The 19,952-nt window shown below is 41.5% G+C and overlaps 1 protein-coding gene across 3 annotated transcripts in view; it reads right to left on the bottom strand.

The window, feature by feature from the left end:
- Positions 1-19,952, bottom strand: part of Rbms3 (RNA binding motif single stranded interacting protein 3) — a 656,597-nt gene that overhangs the window by 87,068 nt on the left and 549,577 nt on the right. For 2 of the 3 annotated variants that reach the window (XM_028767340.1, XM_028767342.1), the window contains exons 11-12: positions 8,058-8,154; positions 5,676-5,726 (exon numbers count right to left, since the gene is read on the bottom strand). In XM_028767340.1, coding sequence (XP_028623173.1) covers positions 5,676-5,726; positions 8,058-8,154 — 148 coding nt within the window. The remainder of the gene's footprint in view (positions 1-5,675; positions 5,727-8,057; positions 8,155-19,952) is intronic. The other variant, XM_028767343.1, reaches the window with a different exon arrangement.

The raw sequence follows: 19,952 nt of genomic DNA, 5'->3' as shown, positions 1-19,952 counted from the left end.
TCTATCTATCTATCTATCTATCTATCTATCTATCTATCTATCTATCTATCTATCATCTATCTATCTATCTATCTATCATCTATCTATCTATTTATCTATCTATCATCTATCTATCTATCTATCTATCTATCATCTATTTATCTATCATTTATTTTTCATCCATCTATCATTTATCTATTATCTATTTATCATCTGTCTGTCCATCTATCTATCCCTTCCTATTTATTATTTTACTTTGGCTTTCTTCATGCTTAAAAAACCCAACCAAATCTATGGCTACTATAGATCATTCTTTGACTTCAAAAAACATAATGGTCACTTCTAACGAAGAGAATCTGTGCATGAAGAAATCCTGCGAATCCTCTCACAGTCTACATAAGGTTGAAGGTGTAGAAGGGTGGACCTTATATGGCTGTTTTCAGGACATGTAAGATTGAACAAGTACTGTAGAAAGAATGTCAGAGTTCTGTCCACCAGCAACAGAGCATTAAGTGGCCTACTGTGGAAAGAGCCTTCTTCAGAGTTCCTTCACTCTGGAAGAGTACTAGAAGGCAAAGGAGCCAGAGAGAAGAAGCACCCCCACCCATACGGATTCTGTTCTGCTAGAAGCAGTAACATATGGCCCAGGAGTTAGTTGTTCTTATTAGGTGGGGAAATATTTTATGTGAATATGTGTATTTTTAGGGCCCGGTTACTTCTGTAGATACTCAAAATATCTTCCTCTGACACTTGAGTATTGAAAACATGAAGGTTTTGATGTTTTGTTCTGTTCAGGTGTTGGCATAAAAGAGAAGTCGTACAAAACAGTGTTTGTGGAATGCAAACACAGTGTTCTTTCCAAATCTATGTTCTGTCAGAAAACACCCCTAGAAACTGGGAAGCCACAACCTATGTCCAGGCAAAGAAGACTCAGATTCAGTATTCTGGCAGAAACAGCCCTGTTGCCAGAGAGGAACTGCCATTTTCCCTTAGCCCTAGACACAGGGTTTATTCACCATTAAAATCCTGATGTAGCCCTCATGGTGACAGAACTGTCAACGCTGAAACAAGGGGATCTCACACTTCTTATACAGCTGTAATTAGATTACCAAACTGTAATTAAGTACAAAGAAAAGGTGACCTTTCTCCTTGAAATGAGTAACACTAATTGTATGAAGAATATTATGAATCAAAGGAGCCTACATGGAGCTGAAGGCAATGCGACTCTGCTTTCTTTCCTAGTCAGCAGGGTGGAGTTAACAAAATCTGCACACATGGGAATACAGCTCTGTCCACTGTGTGCTCATGTGCCATTCCCATTACGTGTGCTGCTTTGGTGAGCAGGTGCACTGTGCAACCCATCAGCCTGTGAGGGCGATGCTGAGATCTCAGCGAACAGTCAGAAGCCCTGTGCTAAGACCCAGAGATAACTGAGAGTGTTGACAAAGTAGCTCACACATGCAACAAAGTAGTCAGATGTGCAACAGTCCTCTCACCTCGGAGTTCCTATGTTTTATAGCAAATAGCCCAAACAGACATGGTCATCTTCTCTAAGTGGGACTGGCAATTCTCCAGAAGATCCAGTGAGATCTTCAGGTCTAGCTACAGGGACCTGTGAACTATTTCCTTGTACAAACACCAGAACACTGGCTATGACACACGATAGGAGATTTCTGTCCCATCTCCCCAGAATCTTTTGTTTTAAGTTAATAAAAAGGAACAGTGCTTAGAAAATTAAGATTGGAGAAAAGCAAACTGGAACAGCAAACCTTGGCAGGGTAGTATTATTATTAACTTGGGTTGACAGTTTGATTAGTTTTTAAAAAATGCCTAAGACCTGGTGAAGCTCACTTTGAATGTATTTGTGAGAACATTTCCTGAGAGAAATACATGAGAGGGATAACCTCCATGAATATGGGTTGTGCCATCCTATGACATGGGATCTCAGACCAAAAACCAAAGAACAAAGAAGAAAGTCAACAAGACACCCACATTTTGTTTCTCTTCTTTCTGATTGGATCTATTGTGAGCAAGCTATGTTCACTCCACAGCCAACAATCTTCTTGACTCAACATTTCCCCATCGGGATCAACTGCATCTCTCTAACCCATGAGCGCGTGAAAAGCCTTCCCCTTGAGTTGCTAAAGGAATGCCTTTTCCCCCCAGTTGCTTCTTGTCAGGCATGGGGCAGTAGCACATGCTTGTTCCCTCCTTCCTTTCAATACACACACCTACCCCTTTGTCCCCAGTCAGTTCTCAGTTCTCAGTGAGGGATCATCCCCACTCTGCTTTAACCATTTATACATTTAGACAAAACAGTTCAGGGCCTGGGTTCTACTTTAATTCTTCATGCCTTCACAGAAGCATGATTTTGCTTTCAATTAATATCCTTTTCGAAAACACAGCACCCCCCCCCAAATCAAACCTCTAGGACTTTGGGTCAGGATGAGGCATCTGGTACCCACTTAGGAGTCAGCACAAAAGCACAATGTAAGGATGTACCACTACAAGAGGCTCAGACACAAGTTTGTATAAAGATGGGGACAGAATAAGTGATGGAGGTATATCTTGCTTTTCTTTCTGTTGTTATGGCAAACATCATGACCAAAAGATAATTTAAGTAAGGAAAAGGTTGTTTTATTATCTTTAACTCATGGGTCATGGTCTACTGTTGAAAGAAGTCAGAGTAGAAACTACTAAGGAATGCTTTCTGCATTATTCTCTCACTTGCTCCATCTCTTGTTCTGGTAGTTCCCTTCTATAGCCCAAGGCCTTCTACCAAAGGAATGTTATCACCCATAGTGGATGTCCTACAACCCTTATCAAGCAAGAAAATTCCTCTCATAAACCCACATACCAATCTAATACAGACAATTACACTATTGGGACTCTTTTTCAGCTGATTCCAGGCTGTGTCAAAGTGACATGCAAAGCTAACCAGGACAATGAGAGAAACTGAAAATAAATTGGAATTCGATATTTGAGACGTGGGTATTGACTATGTGAACATGCTTGTAAATAAAGCTCCGCTTAGTAAGAAAAGTATACTAATAGCTATTATCTTTAAGAATTAGATGTTAAATGGTTTAATTAGGAAATTAAGTAAGTATTGATACAATTAATTTTACTTATTCATGGCTAAAGGTGTTTGCACCACACTTACTGGCAAGAAATTTAAATAGCTCCTAAACGTGTAAGAGAAGGGCGATTCTTATTGTCCTTAGGTTTGCTCCTATACAAACAGTCATTTCCTACAAGTGATGTCACTTAAAATAAAATTGGACATCTGTTTATCCCAACTCAATAATAACCATTTGTTGAGAATTTGAGTTTGACAAAGCATACTTCTGAGTATTGGTACACTATGCTTCATTTAATGAACAAAATCCATAATTATTTAGATATTACTATGATCGTGTAAGGACAAGGGAAGTTTAATCTGCTGCTTAGCTTCTCACAAGCTAGAAAGCCTTCCAAGCACAACCATCCAGCCAAGAATCAACATAACTATCATCAACTTGCTCAGCCTTGCCAGCTCCAGTTAATCTGATTTTTGGCCTTAGATAGTTAAACTATATTCATATTTTAGTATCATGGGAACAGACCAGTTTAACTCTCACCCTGGTAAAGACCAGGCCAGCTGGTAATGTTCTTTCAACAGTATAGACAACCAAAAAGCATGTTAGGGGAAGACAGATGGCACAAACTCTGTGTTGCCATGACACTGTTTAGCTCATTTTTAGAAAACAAAGTGGTGGGTGGCCTAGACGATCCTTTGTCCAGGAAACCACTGGAGCCATAGACCTCACATGTTAGCCTTAGAGACCAAGCCCAACCACGAGGCATAGCTCAGTCGTGGGAAGTGATGCGGTCTCATAGACCAGAAGCCACAGCTAGCAAAATCCAAAGACACATTAACACACACACACACACACACACACACACACACACACAATTAAACCCACATTAAGACAGAGCTGAAGATCTGCTGGGATGAAGAAGGAGGAACCAGAATGGTTTGGCTATAGTCCCTAGTTCCTAGTTCCAAGTTTCTCTCTCTCTCTCTCTCTCTCTCTCTCTCTCTCTCTCTCTCTCTCTCTCTCTCTCTCTTTCTCTCTCTCTCTCTTTCTCTCTCTCTCTCGTTCTCTCTCTCCCCTCCCTCTTTTGAGATTTCAAGAAAAACTGGGATTCATCCATGCTTGACATCTGGAAAACATTCACAGAGTTTTCCAGATGTGCATCCCTTTTGGCCACAAGGTGATGGTGCTTGCTTTAGAGAGAGCCGATGAGCATCATTACTCTGTAGGTGAGCACATTATTTCTTTTATAAGTCTATTGGTTCCTGCTGGACAGTCTCCTCTCCAGAGCTTGCCAAGCAGTCTGTGCTCCCTCTATGCTGGCTCTGTCTGTACTAAGCTATATACTGCTTTGGCAGAACATACTGAATTTTATCTCACGACTTGGACAGCAAGCCTGGAGTTTTGCTCTCTATTGGACATATTGGTATAATTTATAGAACAAAGGCAAGATGAACTTAGAAAGGCCCTAAGATGTATAAATAAGGGAAACTAGAAGGACTTGAAAAATACAACCCCAACTTCTATGGTGTTAAGACATACGTGTGTGAATGTGTGTGTGTGTGTGTGTGTGTGTGTGAGTGTGTGTGTGTGTGTGCACATTTAATCTCCTGGTCTTTGTTATGGCTGCTTTATGTAAATAAACTATCTGAAAGGGCTAAAATTCTATAATGAAGATAATGTTCACAATGGTCTTTTTTACATTTTTCTGTCACTAACAGTTTCTGCCCCTGACAAAGTACTGTTAAGTAATCAAAAAAGAAACCAGGGTACCTGTCACACAACACAACTCCCTCTCTAGGGCTCTGGCCTCGTTATCATAATCTAATGAGTGTGGTGCTGTTGAAATACTCTCTATTTCTGTCTCTCTGCCTCATCTCTCTCTGAGTGTCTGTGTGTCTGTATATGTCTGTGTGTGTGTGTGTGTGTGTGTGTGTGCCTGTGTGTATGAATCTTTCCCTCCTTTCCCCTTCTATAGAGCTATAAAGACTACACAATAAAACAAAGATCAAAGGAATCCTTTGCTGCAGTGCAGGTCCTTCTGTGATACACCACTCTTCCCATGGGGCTCGAGGAAAGGAACCACAACTGGGAAATCCAGCAAGTGGAAAGTACTTGGAATGTTTTGGAAGACATTTTTTTTCTCCAGTAAAGAATAGAATGGTAAATGATCTTTAACATGGAATCTGCCCATGCACCATCTTTCCTCAATAGGTTTTACAAATGCATTTCACTGGGCCTGCACTTGATCATGATAGTTCAAAATGTCCCCAGAGCCTATCACACTGTATCCAGGAGTAGGGAGAACACAACGAGAGTGTGGACCATCAAAGCTTGTCTTCATAAGTCAGGCTTAATTATAAAGAGTTCTTAGATTCTTTATGAAGTAGAAGTCCTCTTGCACACAAATCTGTTTCTGGCTGTGTCCATGCCTATCTCTAGCTGCCTGTGGCATGTGCTTCTGTGCCTTTTCCAGTGGTCTCTCTGCTTCTGGAGGAAGTATCTGTCTGAATGAGTTCTAATCTATGAGCAAAGTTCCACCCCAGAGCCGCTATGCATCCCAAAAGCTTGCACTTGGAGAATAGAAACATTGAGCCTCAGGTGACTGAGAACACTTACTGTTGGTTGCATAATGTATGGCAGGTGTGGCGTCCATGACGTGCTCTGGACCTACGCATCAAACAGCAGTCATTAGGACAAAGAAATCACACAGGGAACTCGGTGCTGGTGTTTGGTGGCGCTGCACTAGGTCTTAGGAAGTGGAGGCAGGAACTCTTGCAGCCCTGATTAGTTTAGCATTTCCCCATCTAAGTGGCTGGCTGCGACACCCAAATAGGCCAGTCTCTATGTGTGTGTGTTTGTGTGTGTGTATGTGTGTGCCTGTGTGTGTGTGTGTGTTCATTTGTAAGTATGCATGTAAGTCAGTATCAGGTGTCATTCATAAGGCAAATTTTATCTTTTCTTTCATTTTCTCTTTTTATTTCCTTTTTTTATTTTGAGACAGGGTCTCTCACTAGCTTGGAACACAACAAGTACACTAAGCTGACTGGCCAGCAAGCCCCAGATCTGCTCGACTCCACATTTCTAGCTGGGATTACAAATCTGTACCACTGCACCTGTTTTTCTGTGGGTTTGGGAGATTGCAAGCATTTTGATGACTGAGCCACTTCCCCAGCTCTCACGGCTGAACCCTAAAACCTTATTTTGAAGTTGAAGACTGAAGCCTTAAAGAGGCACAGAGACTATTTGTAGGTCATCTCCCAGGAACACCCAGGGAGAAACTGAAATAATCTGAGGTTGACTGCTAAGACTTCCTAATTGTTCCATTACCAATCAGAGCTTTACATGCGCAGGTGATCCCATCTTAGAACCGGCTAAGCAGCAAAATTAGTGCCAGAAAGAAACAGAACAGAAAGTGTGGAGGAATGTGTTAGGTCAAGGCCATCTTAAACATGTTTGCAATATTATTCTCTCCCATGACAACTGGTACTGTGGGTAAAAATGTATAGGATAGTCACTAACTCTTCTAAAATGTGCCATGTGACAGCCGTATGAGAAAATTTGTGTGAGTGGATCATCACATAGAAAGCCAGTGAGATTTTATTTTATGGTATATTATATTTTCACTCCAAAATTCACCATTATACTTCAGTTGCTTTGTTTTGTTTTTAAATGGTGCAAAGTAAGAATTAACAACATGGAAAATTGCTGTAATCTTTGAAAGAAGATAATCATTTTTCTGTGGATATTCATGTTGTCTAAGTATTCCATGCTGTGACTCAGTGGGTGGTCTTGGCTCCAGCAGGAGCCAAGATTAGACAAAAGACAACACAGACACACACACACATACACACACCATGCCTGAAGGAAGAATAAAACTGAAACACACCTGCACAAGGCCTCATGGGTCCCAAGAGAAGGCAATTAAGAAGTCAGCTACTCTGGAAACACCTCATGCAATTTAAACAAAACTCTACCCTGTCAGTGTAAAGATCTTGTTTCAAGAGTCTGAGTGTCATAAAGGAATGGTGTGCTTCTGGGGGATTCAGTGGTTAAGGGAAAAATGTGTATAAACTTAAATTTTGATGCTCTGACAGATAGGACATCCTGGAAAGTAGAGTGGCTGAGCTGGGGAAACGCCACTGGATTAGTGGGAGTAAGTAACGCTGGCTTCTTACCTTCTCTGAAACATCCACCCACAACAATTTTGCATTCTACAAAGAAATCATGGGCTCACACCTGTGTGCTTTCCAAGTCCCTCCCTATGTGGCATTTACAGGCATTTTATGATGAGAACTGGAAGCGTGGTTAGCAGCAGCAGGTGAAGAGAACGGAGTGGTGATTGGCGTAGCTGGTAGGGAGCTCACAAGAGCAAGATGAAGAGCAAGTTTTGCGGAAGCATGGCTACTTCCATCCGCCTTTGGACACAGAACTACTGGCTAGAACACCTAGTTTAGAACTCACAGTGAGTTTCAGATGCCCAAACATTTCAACACATGGGACCCCAAAGTCCGATCTTTTTAAGAATAAGAAATTAGGTAAAGAGCAGGAAGAAGAAACATGTTTTACCCACTTTCATGATCTTCCCCACTGAAAGGTCCCATTTAATACCTAATGGGGTACTTTTACCAAGACTACTGTGACAAAACAGTGAGATGACAAGGTAGGCTACCCTGGAACACAATACAGGTAGGGATCTCTACAAAGATGCTTATTAGAGAAGACCCCTGTGGAATTCGAGCAACCAAACCAGCAGATAACAGGCAGGACCATTCCTTAGCATTGAAAAGGCTATATAGAAAAGATGCAAGGCTTACCAGATCTGATTACTTGGGAAGCCAATACTAAATCAATTCCTAACAGGAACGTTATCATATTAAGGTATATGGCTACTGTGTAGGCCACCATTTTTTAAAAATCCTACCATGCCCTTTTGGAGTCTCAGTAGCACAGGAAGTAGGCAAGGAAGACCTTGCCTAAGGTGCAGGTGAACAGACGTACCTGGTATGTGGAGACAGGGGAGGCAGCAATGAATGGCGTGATAGATGTCTGTGGGATCATGCGGTTGGTTGCAAGACTGTACGGTGAAGAATAAAATCTGTGAACAGAAAACAACAACAAGAGATTCATGAAGCTGCTGCATGCCCGGCTTGTAATCCAGCCCTGCCAAGCACATCAAGAAAGAGGATTCCCTATGAGTGCTTTTCCAGAGAACTATTCACAGAATCATCTGGAAGGGTTATATATCTGATTCCTCTAAGAGGGACAAATCAGGTGAATACAGAGACGACTTAAGTCATCCTAAAAAGTCATCTTAAAAAATCAACTGTGGACATACAGTGTTGGTAACTAACAGGTAGAGGGCGATATCAAGCCTTACAAATGGTGGTAGTGTACAAAAGTCCTCCAAAAAGAGTCCTCCAAAAGAAAAAGACACCAGGCTTTGCAAGAATGGCTGGTAAGAGCCCACATCGAGTGCATCTGTTCAGGAAATAATTCATTCCTAGAAAGGTCTAGATCAGTGGTTTTCTGCTTGCTGGTTTGTGACCCCTCTCAGGGTTGAATAACCCTTTCACAGAGGTTGCATATCATATATTGTACATATCAGATATTTTCATTACAACTCATAACAGTAGCGAAATTACAGTTATGAAGTAGCAATGAAAGTAATTGTATAGTTGGGGGTTACCACAGCATGAGGAAATGTATTAAAGGGTCACACATAGCATTAGGAAGGTCGAAACCCACTGTTCTAGTCATTTTGTGTTAGTATCCATGCCTCCTTCAGAGGATAATGTTTTCCCCGTGGAAAGTGAAGAAACAGGATGACTTGAGTCTGGATTGGAATAAGAAAGTCTGGATTCAATCAAGAAAGTGGGGTAGGTAACAGGATTATTGGGACATGCTCCAAGAGACTGTGGGTAGCACTTACTTTCCTTAACCTTCTGGAACACCCACTGAACACTTATAAAATAATACTGGGTGAAATTAGGAATTCACAAATCTGAAGGAAGAACCTTCTCTTCCATAAAAGAGAGACACCTAGATAATAAAACCCGAGGCATACTCATCAACACATAGGAGAGGCCTTAGTGTCTACCAGGTGTCTACTGACCTAATTCTTCAGTGAGATTTTAAACAGCTTTCTCCACAAAGCTTCATTTACATGAAAGACCAAAGTAGCCATGGAACAAATAAGATGAGGTCACCAGAGAAAGACTAGGCACTCATGTTCTTATCTATTGGGATAAAGCAAGGACTGTTTTACTTTGCTAAATCCATAGCAAGGGTCAGTAATGATGCTCCTTTTGTAAGTAGCAAGACAAAATATTAATTAACTCCCAGAATCCACTGACACTTTGAAGACACAAGGGTTTATCTAAAAGGAGGGATTTCATGGTACTTCTGCTGGATAGAGAAAACCTAAGATTTGAGGTTGCCGGCACTCAAGTTGTGAATGGTTCAAAGCAAGGATTAGTGACTTGCATGTTTTTATTATAAAACTACTTAAGTTAAACTTATTTTCTTCAGGTTTTATCCAGAATTTTAAAAGTATATATTTCTTTATGTTTCGTTATGTGAATATGTGGGTGTGGGTCTGTGCACTTGTGAGTGCAGTGCCAGAAGAGGGCGTTGGATCTCTTGGAATTGGAGTTACAGATGTTTGCAAGTCTTCCAGTGTGTGTGCTGGGAACCAAACTCAGGTCCTCTGTAAGAGTGGTGAGCTTTCTTCACTGCTAAACCATCTTTCCAATCCCTACCGAGGATTTTTAAGGCCATATCCTTTGGATTAAAAAAAATGTGTAGATAGGGAAAACAAAAAACAAAACCAGCTAGTTCATTCTATGACATGTCTTTCCTACACCTGCTCACTGGCTCTTCTTGCTAAGACTGATGATTTTAAAGGGACACTAGGTACACACCCAGTCGGACAGAAACACACACACACACAGACACACACGCACACACAAGTTCTGACGAGAACCAAGAGAAAGTGAAATTCTCCCGATGGAGGGAATTCAAAACGCTATGACTATCTAGCATAAAAGCTTAGCGGTTCTTACGAGCACAGAAACAGACACACCCTGTGACCCAGGACCCTGCACATCCTAAGCAAGAGAAATGAAAATTTGCTTATACAAAACCCTTAATGCAAATGTGGGCAGAACTTTTATTCATATTCACCTGAAACTGGTAGCAACCAGATGTACTTAAAATCTGTCCAATGACAGCAGTGTATCCATAAGGTGGAACACCATGAAGTAACAAGACAGAAAACACAGCCATGCTTATTGTCTGTGAAGGGTTGATTCCAGATCCTCCCCAGCCATGGATACCTGAACACAGAGATTCTCTGCTCTCTTGCATAAGACAGTGTAGTGTGTTCATACTGGATCTACTCCTGGTTTACCACATGTTAACTCTAGATTACATATAATCTTTAATACAAGTAACAATTCCTATAAGCAGTTAGAACTTATCTTCTGGGAGATAAAGGCAAGATTAAAGTGTCTGTATGTAGATGCATTTTTTTCAAATATCTTGTATTGTAGTTGATGGAACTTGTGAATGTGAAATCTAAGAACAAGGAGAGATAGCCATAACCAGTGGTAAAGTCAACAGGGTAGACCTCAAGGGAGCTATGCTAAATGAAAGAAGTCATAAGGCACTATGAAGTGCACATCCTGTTTATATCACAATATGGAAAAGGCAAAATCATAGAGGTGAGAGATGAGTCACAGGCTGGAATAGTCTAGCTAGGAGAGAAGGGGTTACTCCAGAGGGGTGTGAGGGGATTTAGGAGTGGGTGCAGCTCTTCAAACCCTGATTGCTGTGAACTCAGAACTGTGTGTGTCTGATGCAATCAAAAAGTTATACCTTAGAAAGGCAAATATACACACACATATATATGTATATGTGTGTATGTGTATATGTGTACATATGTATACACACATATGTATGTATATACATATGATTTAATCTATAGATGATACATATAGAAGTATGTATTTATATACTCAAATATACCAAATTATCTCTGCTCTGGATAATTGCTTTTGGAAATGGGGTCTCATGTAACCAAAAACTGACCATTGACCCATTAAGTAACTGAGGCTAGCCTTGAACTCCTGATCCTCCAGCCTGAGCCCCTGAGCCCTGGGATTGCAGGTGCATATCATCATGCCATATAGGAAATTGAGCTAAGATCTCAGTATGCAAAATAGACTGGCCTTAAACTCACGTGAATCTTCCTGCTTCAGCCTAACAAGTGCTAGGATGACAGAGATCCACCACACCCAGATCTAAACTGTCTCTTATAAAGATGATTGCTACCCACAAAATATCCATCTTTGTACTTGACAATTTTTTGTTTTACCTGCATGTGTATATGTGTCTGCCTGCTTGTCTGTATGCGCACCATGAGTATGTAAGTGCTCACAGAGGCCAGTAGAGGGCTTAGAAAGCTTTGGAACTGGAGTTAGAGGTGGTTGTAAAGCATATAACATGGGTGCTGAGAACCAAATCCAGGTCCTCTGCAAGAGCACCATGTGTTCCTGGCCATGGAGCTAGCTCTCTGGCTCTCTATTTTTTGCTTTAAATGGTTTACTGGACATTTCCTCTGTGTTCCTGTGTGTTTCAGAGTACTATCTGAAATACTCAGACTCCTCTATTTTGTCCCTCAGAGAATGTCTTACCTCTATGTTCATCTGCTTAACAGCCTTCAAGGGCTTCTCATTGCAACGAGGATAGAATTCAGTCACTAGACAATGAGTCTACAGCCAACCTCTCCAATGTCTGTTCAGACCCACTGCTCATACATCTGGGAATCTGGAACTTTCTCCTCCCCATGATCCTGTTGTCCCCTTTCCTACTGAGTAGCACAGTGTGGAATCTGTGTACACAGATGGCTTCCCAGCTTTTGTAGCCTCCCCTACCCCTTTGCCCTCTCATATGTGGATTCCTAAAGGCACTTGTGGATATATATATATATATATATATATATATATATATCTCCCTCTCCTTTATTATTTTTCTTTGCTCTATAACTGAAGCAGCAGCAGAGAGTTTCTCAAAAAGAAAAAAAATTCTCTGCTATAGAATGAATGTGTCTCTTGCCTCCGCAGCTCAGACATTGAAATCTTGACGTCTGGCACAACTGTATTGGAAGACTGGCCTCTGAAAAAGCAATTAAAGTGAGAGGGCACAACAAGGGTGGGGTCGTGGTGAGAGAGAATTTGTGACTTCAGTTAAAAACAGATACCTAAGAGCCCATTTTTCACCCTACACGTGCACTCGCGCGCGCGTGCGCGCGCGCACACACACACACACACACACACATGCCCGCACACAGGAAGGTCCACCAAGAATACACAGGATGTTAGCCATTGAAAAGCCAGGAAGGGGGCATCCTCACAGAAAACAAATTATATACTTGATTTTGAACTCTGAGTCTTTGGAGTTTGTGAGGAGATCAATTACAGTTAAGATAATGACTTGCCTATGGAAGCCTAAGCAGAAAAATACAGCATATTTCTGAACTATTTCTCTCTTTAGACTATTAGTTCAATGTGGATTCAGGCAACAATGACCTTGCTGTGTAGGAAGGAGCCTGGGGCATTGTAGTAATATAGTAATCGTCTATTGAGGAATAAATGCATGTAAAGTCAATGCTGGTGTTTGACCATTCACAATGGGTCCATGAAGCTCTTAGAAAGCTAGAAATGAGACTTCAGAGAACAAAAGCCCAAAGCCGAATCCTTGGTAAATGTTCAAGGGAAGTTAATGTCTGCTTTCCAAGAATGAAAGACATTTGTAACTAGGCATGGCAGTCCTTTGCTGTGGAAGGTCTGGTTAGCTTTTAATACTCCCTTTTAGGTCTTTGACAAATTTTGTTTATGAGGCAGTGGGCAGAGAGACCTTCCCTGGGCTGATAAGGACATGTCCAGGTACCCAGAGCCATTCAACCAAGTGTCTGTCTCATGCCCCATACAGTGACTTTGCACTAGTCCACTTTCACCCTCAAACTGACAGAAAAACCACATGCTGCATTTTAGCATGGAGAGTCTATTTTGTAAAATGTTCCAGCTGGAATATTAAAAATGAAAGCAATAAAAATTGTATTGACAGAGTTTGCAAAGAAATTCTGTGGGGGATGCAGAGAATGGAAATATAAATTAACCAACCAAGTAAAAGGACAATCACAGGAGGAACCTGTTGGGGGAAATTTAATGTGCCCTTGTTCTATCTGTTCTAATCCCATCAATCAAATAAGAGTGACATTTCATACTTCCCAGAGTGTTCTGAAACTGCCATTCAACTCAGAGTCACCTAGAACAGAAAACGTGCTGGGAAGAGCAGGCAGAGTCCCAAATCTTAATCTAATTCTGTGATCCAACTGTAAAGCTGCTCTTTTAGGCCACTCCAGGAGAGGCCACTGTGGCAGCTGGGGCTTAAGAGGGCTGTGCCCAAAGGAGAGATATTGACTCCGAAGGAAGAACCACAGCACATTTGAGCCCCTGTCACATGTCCATACATGCTTTTCAGACAATGTTTGATTGAGGAGATAGCTCAGTCAGTAAAGGGCAAACAAAAGACTTGGGTTTAATTCCTAGAGCACACTTAAGAAAATCCAGGTATGGCTGTGAATGTACCCTTGTAATCCCAGTACTGGGGTGGTGGAGATAGGAAGATAACTGGGTGGGGCTCACTGAGTAGCTAGCCAGCCGTACTTGGTGAGAGTCTGGCCAGTGAGAGAGTCTATTTCAAAGACTATGGTGAGTGACATCTGAGGTTAAACTCTTACCTAAACATAAATGTACATGCACACACATCATATACATATGCATCTAAGTATGTATACACATATATCATACCACATAGAGATACATCTACATACATTCACATGTGCAGGCATATGAGCACACAAACACATGTACTAGTCCATGTATACCTGCACAAATATCTACATACCATAGAAACAAATCCCAGCCCTTTCACATTGGCATTTATCTAAATAAACCCAGGTAAAGGCCTCAAGTGGAGGTATTAAGTAATGGGAAACATCTAAGAGAAAATCAACCCAACTTGTAGCTATCATATTAAAGTTAAAGACATGTAGGGGGTGGTTCCGACGCTTGGATCGGGAATCTATGTGTGAACACTAAAGATCCTGTTCTCCAATTGGTTCTTGATTGATCAATAAAGATGCTAGCAGACAATGGCTGGGGGCAGTGGAGGGGAGGAAAAAGGCAGGACTTCTAGGTTCCTGCAGGCAGGCTAGGAAACGCAGGAGGAGGAAAAGGGATTTACCATGCTTTGGAGGGAGAGAAAGCCACCAGCCATGTGAGATCTTGGGTAGAGTGGCCATTGGCCACTTCTCTGACTGGGCTTGGCACAGCAGGTGGGAGATGAGAAACACAACTAAGCTGAGGGCAGATTTAGGGTGCTGAGCAAGGAGAAGGTAACCATGTAGCTAAGTTGAAGGCAGATTTCAGGGTGTTGAGCTGGAAGAGAAGGTTAAGTGCCCTGCCATTGAGATAAAAAGCATGTTAAAAATAAGCTAATGTGTGTCTTCCATTCATGGACCTAAGGGAACCAGGGTGGTGGCTGGTAGTGCAGTCTTCCAGGAGCTTAATGCAGGGTAGTAGAAAGTACATGCACATATGTGCCTTTGTCATTTCTATGTAGGAGTGCATGTATCATGACTGGTAAGTCATGCTATAAAGTGCTGGGAACAGATGCCTAGGTGAACTGTTCAACCAAAAGTAGTTTATTCTCTTAAGATCTTTGTTTACATAATGTTTAGTGATTTTTAGATTTGTTGTTTATTCTATGTGTGTGTTTGCCTGTACCAATGTGTGCCACACGCATGTAGTGACTGAGGGTCCAGAAGAGGGTATCAGATCCCTTGTAGCTGGAGTTACAGATGGTTTTGCATCATGTGGGTGCTAGAATCTGAACTCATGTCCTCTGGAAGGAACTCATATCACACAGTCACAGAAACACAAACACATCACACACAAGTACACACACAAACACATACATACAGACAGACACACATACATACATACACACATACATACATGCATGCATACATACATACACACACAGGCACAGAAACACAAACAGATCTACATACCCACACACAAACACATATACATAGACATACATACACACAAACACAGACATACAGACACAGATGCACACACACATACACACACATGTATATGTATATATACATGTATATGTACACACACATACTTGGGGCAGATACAGATGCACACATACATACATACATACACACACACACACACACACACACACACACACACACTTGGGGCCATGATTTCCATCCCACAAAAGCCTTCATTGTACATCTAACTGGGTGTTCTAAGCTCTTTGTAGTTCTTTCTTTCTTTGACGATGTCTGGAGACAATCAGAGGCTGCTGACATCCAGTGGGAAGTTCCAAGATCCTACAGACTACTCTGCAGTGCATAGGAGACTATACGACCCACAAGTCATCCAGCTTGAAGTGCTAGTCAGGCTGACACTAAGAGGCTTGGTGTGGGTATATGGATGAGGTTGTATGTGACCTAAACACCAAATGATGAAGAGCTAGGAGAAAACCAGATACAATCTATAGAACTAAGCTGCCCATTGAAAACCGTCTTTGTGTATGGTGTGCACTTGACTGGTTGCACACCACATGACTCTTGTGAAGATTGGAGGGGCGGGGTCAAAAGATGTTGGTTCTCATTTCCCACTGCGCTTTTGAGACAAGGTCTCTAATTTCCTGCTGCCTACACCAGGCTAGCCCATCACTGAACCCCAGTAATTCTCCTGTTCACCCATTTTCCTGTAGGAGTTCTGGAATTATAGACTCACATTATGACTTCTGCTTCCTGCGGGTAGTGGGGATCAGCACCTCATTCATGCACTGCAGGCTCTGCCCACTAAACCATCTCCCCAGCCCAACATGTGTGCTTTTAAGGAACACAGCAGTTCCTGAGTTTTCTGGCATTAAAGGCAAGTATGTTTCCTAAACCCAGGAAAATAAGAGTGTAGGGTCACTAATGGGATATCAGTTTGCCTAAAGAAAAGTCATCTCAGGGGGATTTGCAGTCGGCAGTAATATAGTAAAATCTTATTTCACTGGCAATAAAAATAACACAGACATATCAATAACCCCAGGGTAGAATGTTTTTACCATAAAGAAAACATACAAAATCCTATTTGCACACGAAGATAAACAGTAAGAACTTGTGTTTCATGTCCATGGGCAATATTGTTAGAGTTGGAACCAACTGGTCAGGCTAACCAACAGGATACGATTAATACATTTTTGGTCCCTTTTACTCTAATAACGACATACTTCTGTATACAATAGTAACAACATATTACTGTAATATCAACATAGCTTTCCATTCATTTCCTTCTCAGAGCAATAGTGTGATGTTTCTGTATCACTTAATATCAAATGCTCATAGAAAACAGCTGGCAAAGAACACCACAGGAGACATCCCCTTGCCGTCTCTCACAGGAATATATTGTAGTCCAGTAAAGCCCTCTGAGGGGCTTTATACAACACATAAAGAGGGGAGAGGGGCACGAGAAAGATGTGCTGGGAATGTGGGAAGGCTTGTTTCTCATCCCCCCAAGTCATATTTGAAAGTGATGGGATTTTAGAAGGGACTGCTGGGAAGATAAAAACAACAGGAGACAGCAATAACGGATTGTAACAGAGTTATGCTGAGCCAGTGGAGGGGAATGGGCAATTTTATTCTGCTAAGCTGATGTATGGTTAAAAAAAAAATTACTCAGGTTTCCCTTCTCAGTTATGACTTTGACCCTTTTACCTCCAACTCTTAGGTAAAAGTGACACTGGGCTAATTTTAAGTGGTAACTTGGATGGATTCAGAGAGTTGAAATTGGGATTTCCCAGTGACTACCAACAGCAAAGTCTTGCTATGATGGACTTACATCAGCTGATACACTGACACCTAAGCTAAACAAAGTCTCCATTCTTGTTTCACAAAGCAGGATTAATGTGGCAGTTATGGGACCCTACTCAGTTGATTTTCTTTTTAATTTATTCTTTGGTAATATATTGAAGATAATATCCACCCGTCAGTTCTGTTCCAACTCTCCTCCAACTCCCCTGCAACTTCATGTCCTCTTTCCTTTTATATTATTTATTCTTTTTTATTTCCACATATTACTGAGAAGTACTAGTACTGCTTGTATGTGCTTGGTGTAGGGCCATCTGGTGGCACACGGGCAACATCTTCGAAGGAAACAGACTCCCCTCCTCAGCAGACATGGATTCCTTCAGATGGTGGTGGGCTTCCTTCATAAGACCTTCCTTCCTCCAGGCTAGAAAGTTGAATGACTTGATCCTGTGCAGGTCTTGAGGATGCAAGCACAGATGATTCTTGATTCATCCCTCCTGGGGTTTGAATGTGGAGTCTTATCTCACCCTGGGCCCATGGAGTTAAACATTCATCCTTCCAGCCAATGCTCATATTTTGAGAGGATTCCAAGTCCAGGAAGTGGCTTTCAGGAAGTAGGTAGCATGTTTCCTTTTCTGCTTCCAGGTTGTTCCTTGCTTCCTAATCTGAGGAGATGTGAACATGCTCCAGCACTCTCAGGCCACCACAGTCAAAAACCTCTCTGCTCACTTACACTGTGCTGCCTTCTCTACATAATGGACTGCACTGTCATATCATGTGAGGCAAAACAAATTCTCCTCCCCTCCCCTTAAACTGCTTCTTTTTAGGAATCTGGTCCTAGCAATGAGAAAAATGCTAAAATCTAGCTCTATATTATACTCACAAAACCCCTTTGTCTTAGTGTATGGTACTAGACACCAGAGGACCACCAAACACACTCTGGAGGCCTCGGCAAGAGAGCAGCTCCTGCTGGTGCACCGCAGAGCTCGCAAGCTCTCCTCAGAACACAACTTCTCCTGTAGGATCTGATGCAATCAATTTTCATCTTAGGAAAAAATAAATAGAATTAGGTAAATGGTAAAAAAGTAAAGTCACCTTCTTTCCGGAGGCACTGCTGGCTCTTTCCAGAGAGTAAATTCCATCGCTTGTGTGTTACTCTTTTGGCATTTTGTACATAAACAAGTGAATACTGGGCTGAAGAAATGGCTGGCCACTTAAAGATGATTCTTGATCCTGCAGAGGTCCTGAGCGAGCCCCCAGAACCCACCTCCAGTGGCCCTCCATCTCTTGCAACTCCAGCTTCTGAGGATCAATCCCTTCTTTTGGACTCAGTGGGCACCACACTCATGTGAGCATGCAGACACACACACACACACACACACACACACACTTAAAAATAAAATAAATATTTTAAACATTGAATATAAGTTTATATTTAGTGCTTATGCATCTCTTGCAACAGTGTTTTATTTTATCTCCTATTAGAATCGTGACTACATGTTTATTAGAGCCAAGATGAAGTGAAAGTTTCCTTCTCGATTATAGGACCAAATGGTTTTATCCATAGGAAGATCCTTTAAATCAAAACAGAGAGGGTTGCTGTTGAATTCTGCTAGCTGAGCTTTAAGTAGTATTCAGTGTCTCCAAGGGGAATGGAGCAACTTGAATCTCTGCCTTTGGATCCAGCCTGTGATGTAGCCATGTTGTAGAAATGGCTACTTCTCTTTAGTAGTGAATACTTTTCTTTGTTAGGTTTTTTCCCACCTGATGTAACACGCCTCAATTCTGGACATTTACACAGATTCTCTAGACTGACCAGCAGAGGATCTAACAGGTTCTGTGTCCCTCAGAGGAGCTGATATTGACCTAAGGGGCAGTTTGTTGAGAAGATATGTAAAGACATTCTCACATCATATTTATAAAAATGGCTGTTCTACCAGTGACTTCCAATTAGGGAGTTAATCATAGGAGCCAATAAAACCAAAGACAAAAAAAAAAAAAGCATTTAAAGTAAGAACAAGAGTATTTTGCTACAATCTTTGTATTTCTTTCAATTCCATGGCAGCATATAAAATTCCTTTCTTCTTGTAGAGAACGCTTCAGTGGATGACAGGTTAATACATTCTGCTTTGTGTGTGTATATGTGCGTGTGTGTGTAGGTATGAGTGTATGTTAGTGTTCATGTGTATGTGTCCATGTACATGTGTTTGTGAATGCGCCTGTGTGTGCCTACATACATATGTGTGAGTGAGTGTGCAATTGTGTATATATGTGTTTGCATGCATGTATGTGTGTGTGTGTGTGTGTATTTGCATGTCCATGTATCTAATGTGTGACTGTGTGTATTTTTGTGTGCAAAAATTTTGTGTGCCTTCCTTCTCCTGGCCCCAGAAATCCCATTAACTCAAGACATGAGAAACACATGGAAAGTTTGTCTGCCTTGATAGGAAATGGGATGATAGCTGGTGTTAACATCTAAGGAAGAGCTGGAAACACAAATGACAGAGCCCATGGCTGGACATGGCTTTGGATACAGAATAAATCAGTTTGAGATTCAGAAGAATGAAAGATGGCTGAAGCTCATTTGAAGAATGGGACAAACAGTGTGGAAAAAAAAAAAACTCTGAGGAAAGACTAAAAGTCTGTGGGAAAGCTCATGGAAGAGCAGGGATCCAGAGAAGGTTCTGGGCTCATGGCAAGGTTCTTGTCTCAATTTCTATCAGTAGAATTGAGAGCAGCAGAAATAGGGCCTGGCTCTTCACTGTGTTACAGTTCTCATTGGGGACCTTGCTAGACAGACAGTCCCTTGCGACAGTTCACTCCTCTGTTCCCTCTTTCATTTATACATCAAGCATCCTAGAACAAACTATCATAGTCATATAACTAGATCCTTTTAATATTCTCTCTCTCTCTCTCTCTCTCTCTCTCTCTCTCTCTCTCTCTCT

The sequence above is a fragment of the Grammomys surdaster genome, unplaced genomic scaffold (genome assembly GCF_004785775.1).
Source record: "Grammomys surdaster isolate TR1022 unplaced genomic scaffold, NIH_TR_1.0 172, whole genome shotgun sequence".
NCBI lineage: Eukaryota > Metazoa > Chordata > Mammalia > Rodentia > Muridae > Grammomys > Grammomys surdaster.
Note: the sequence above shows the minus strand (reverse complement) of the source record. Positions and strands in the feature narration are given on the sequence as shown.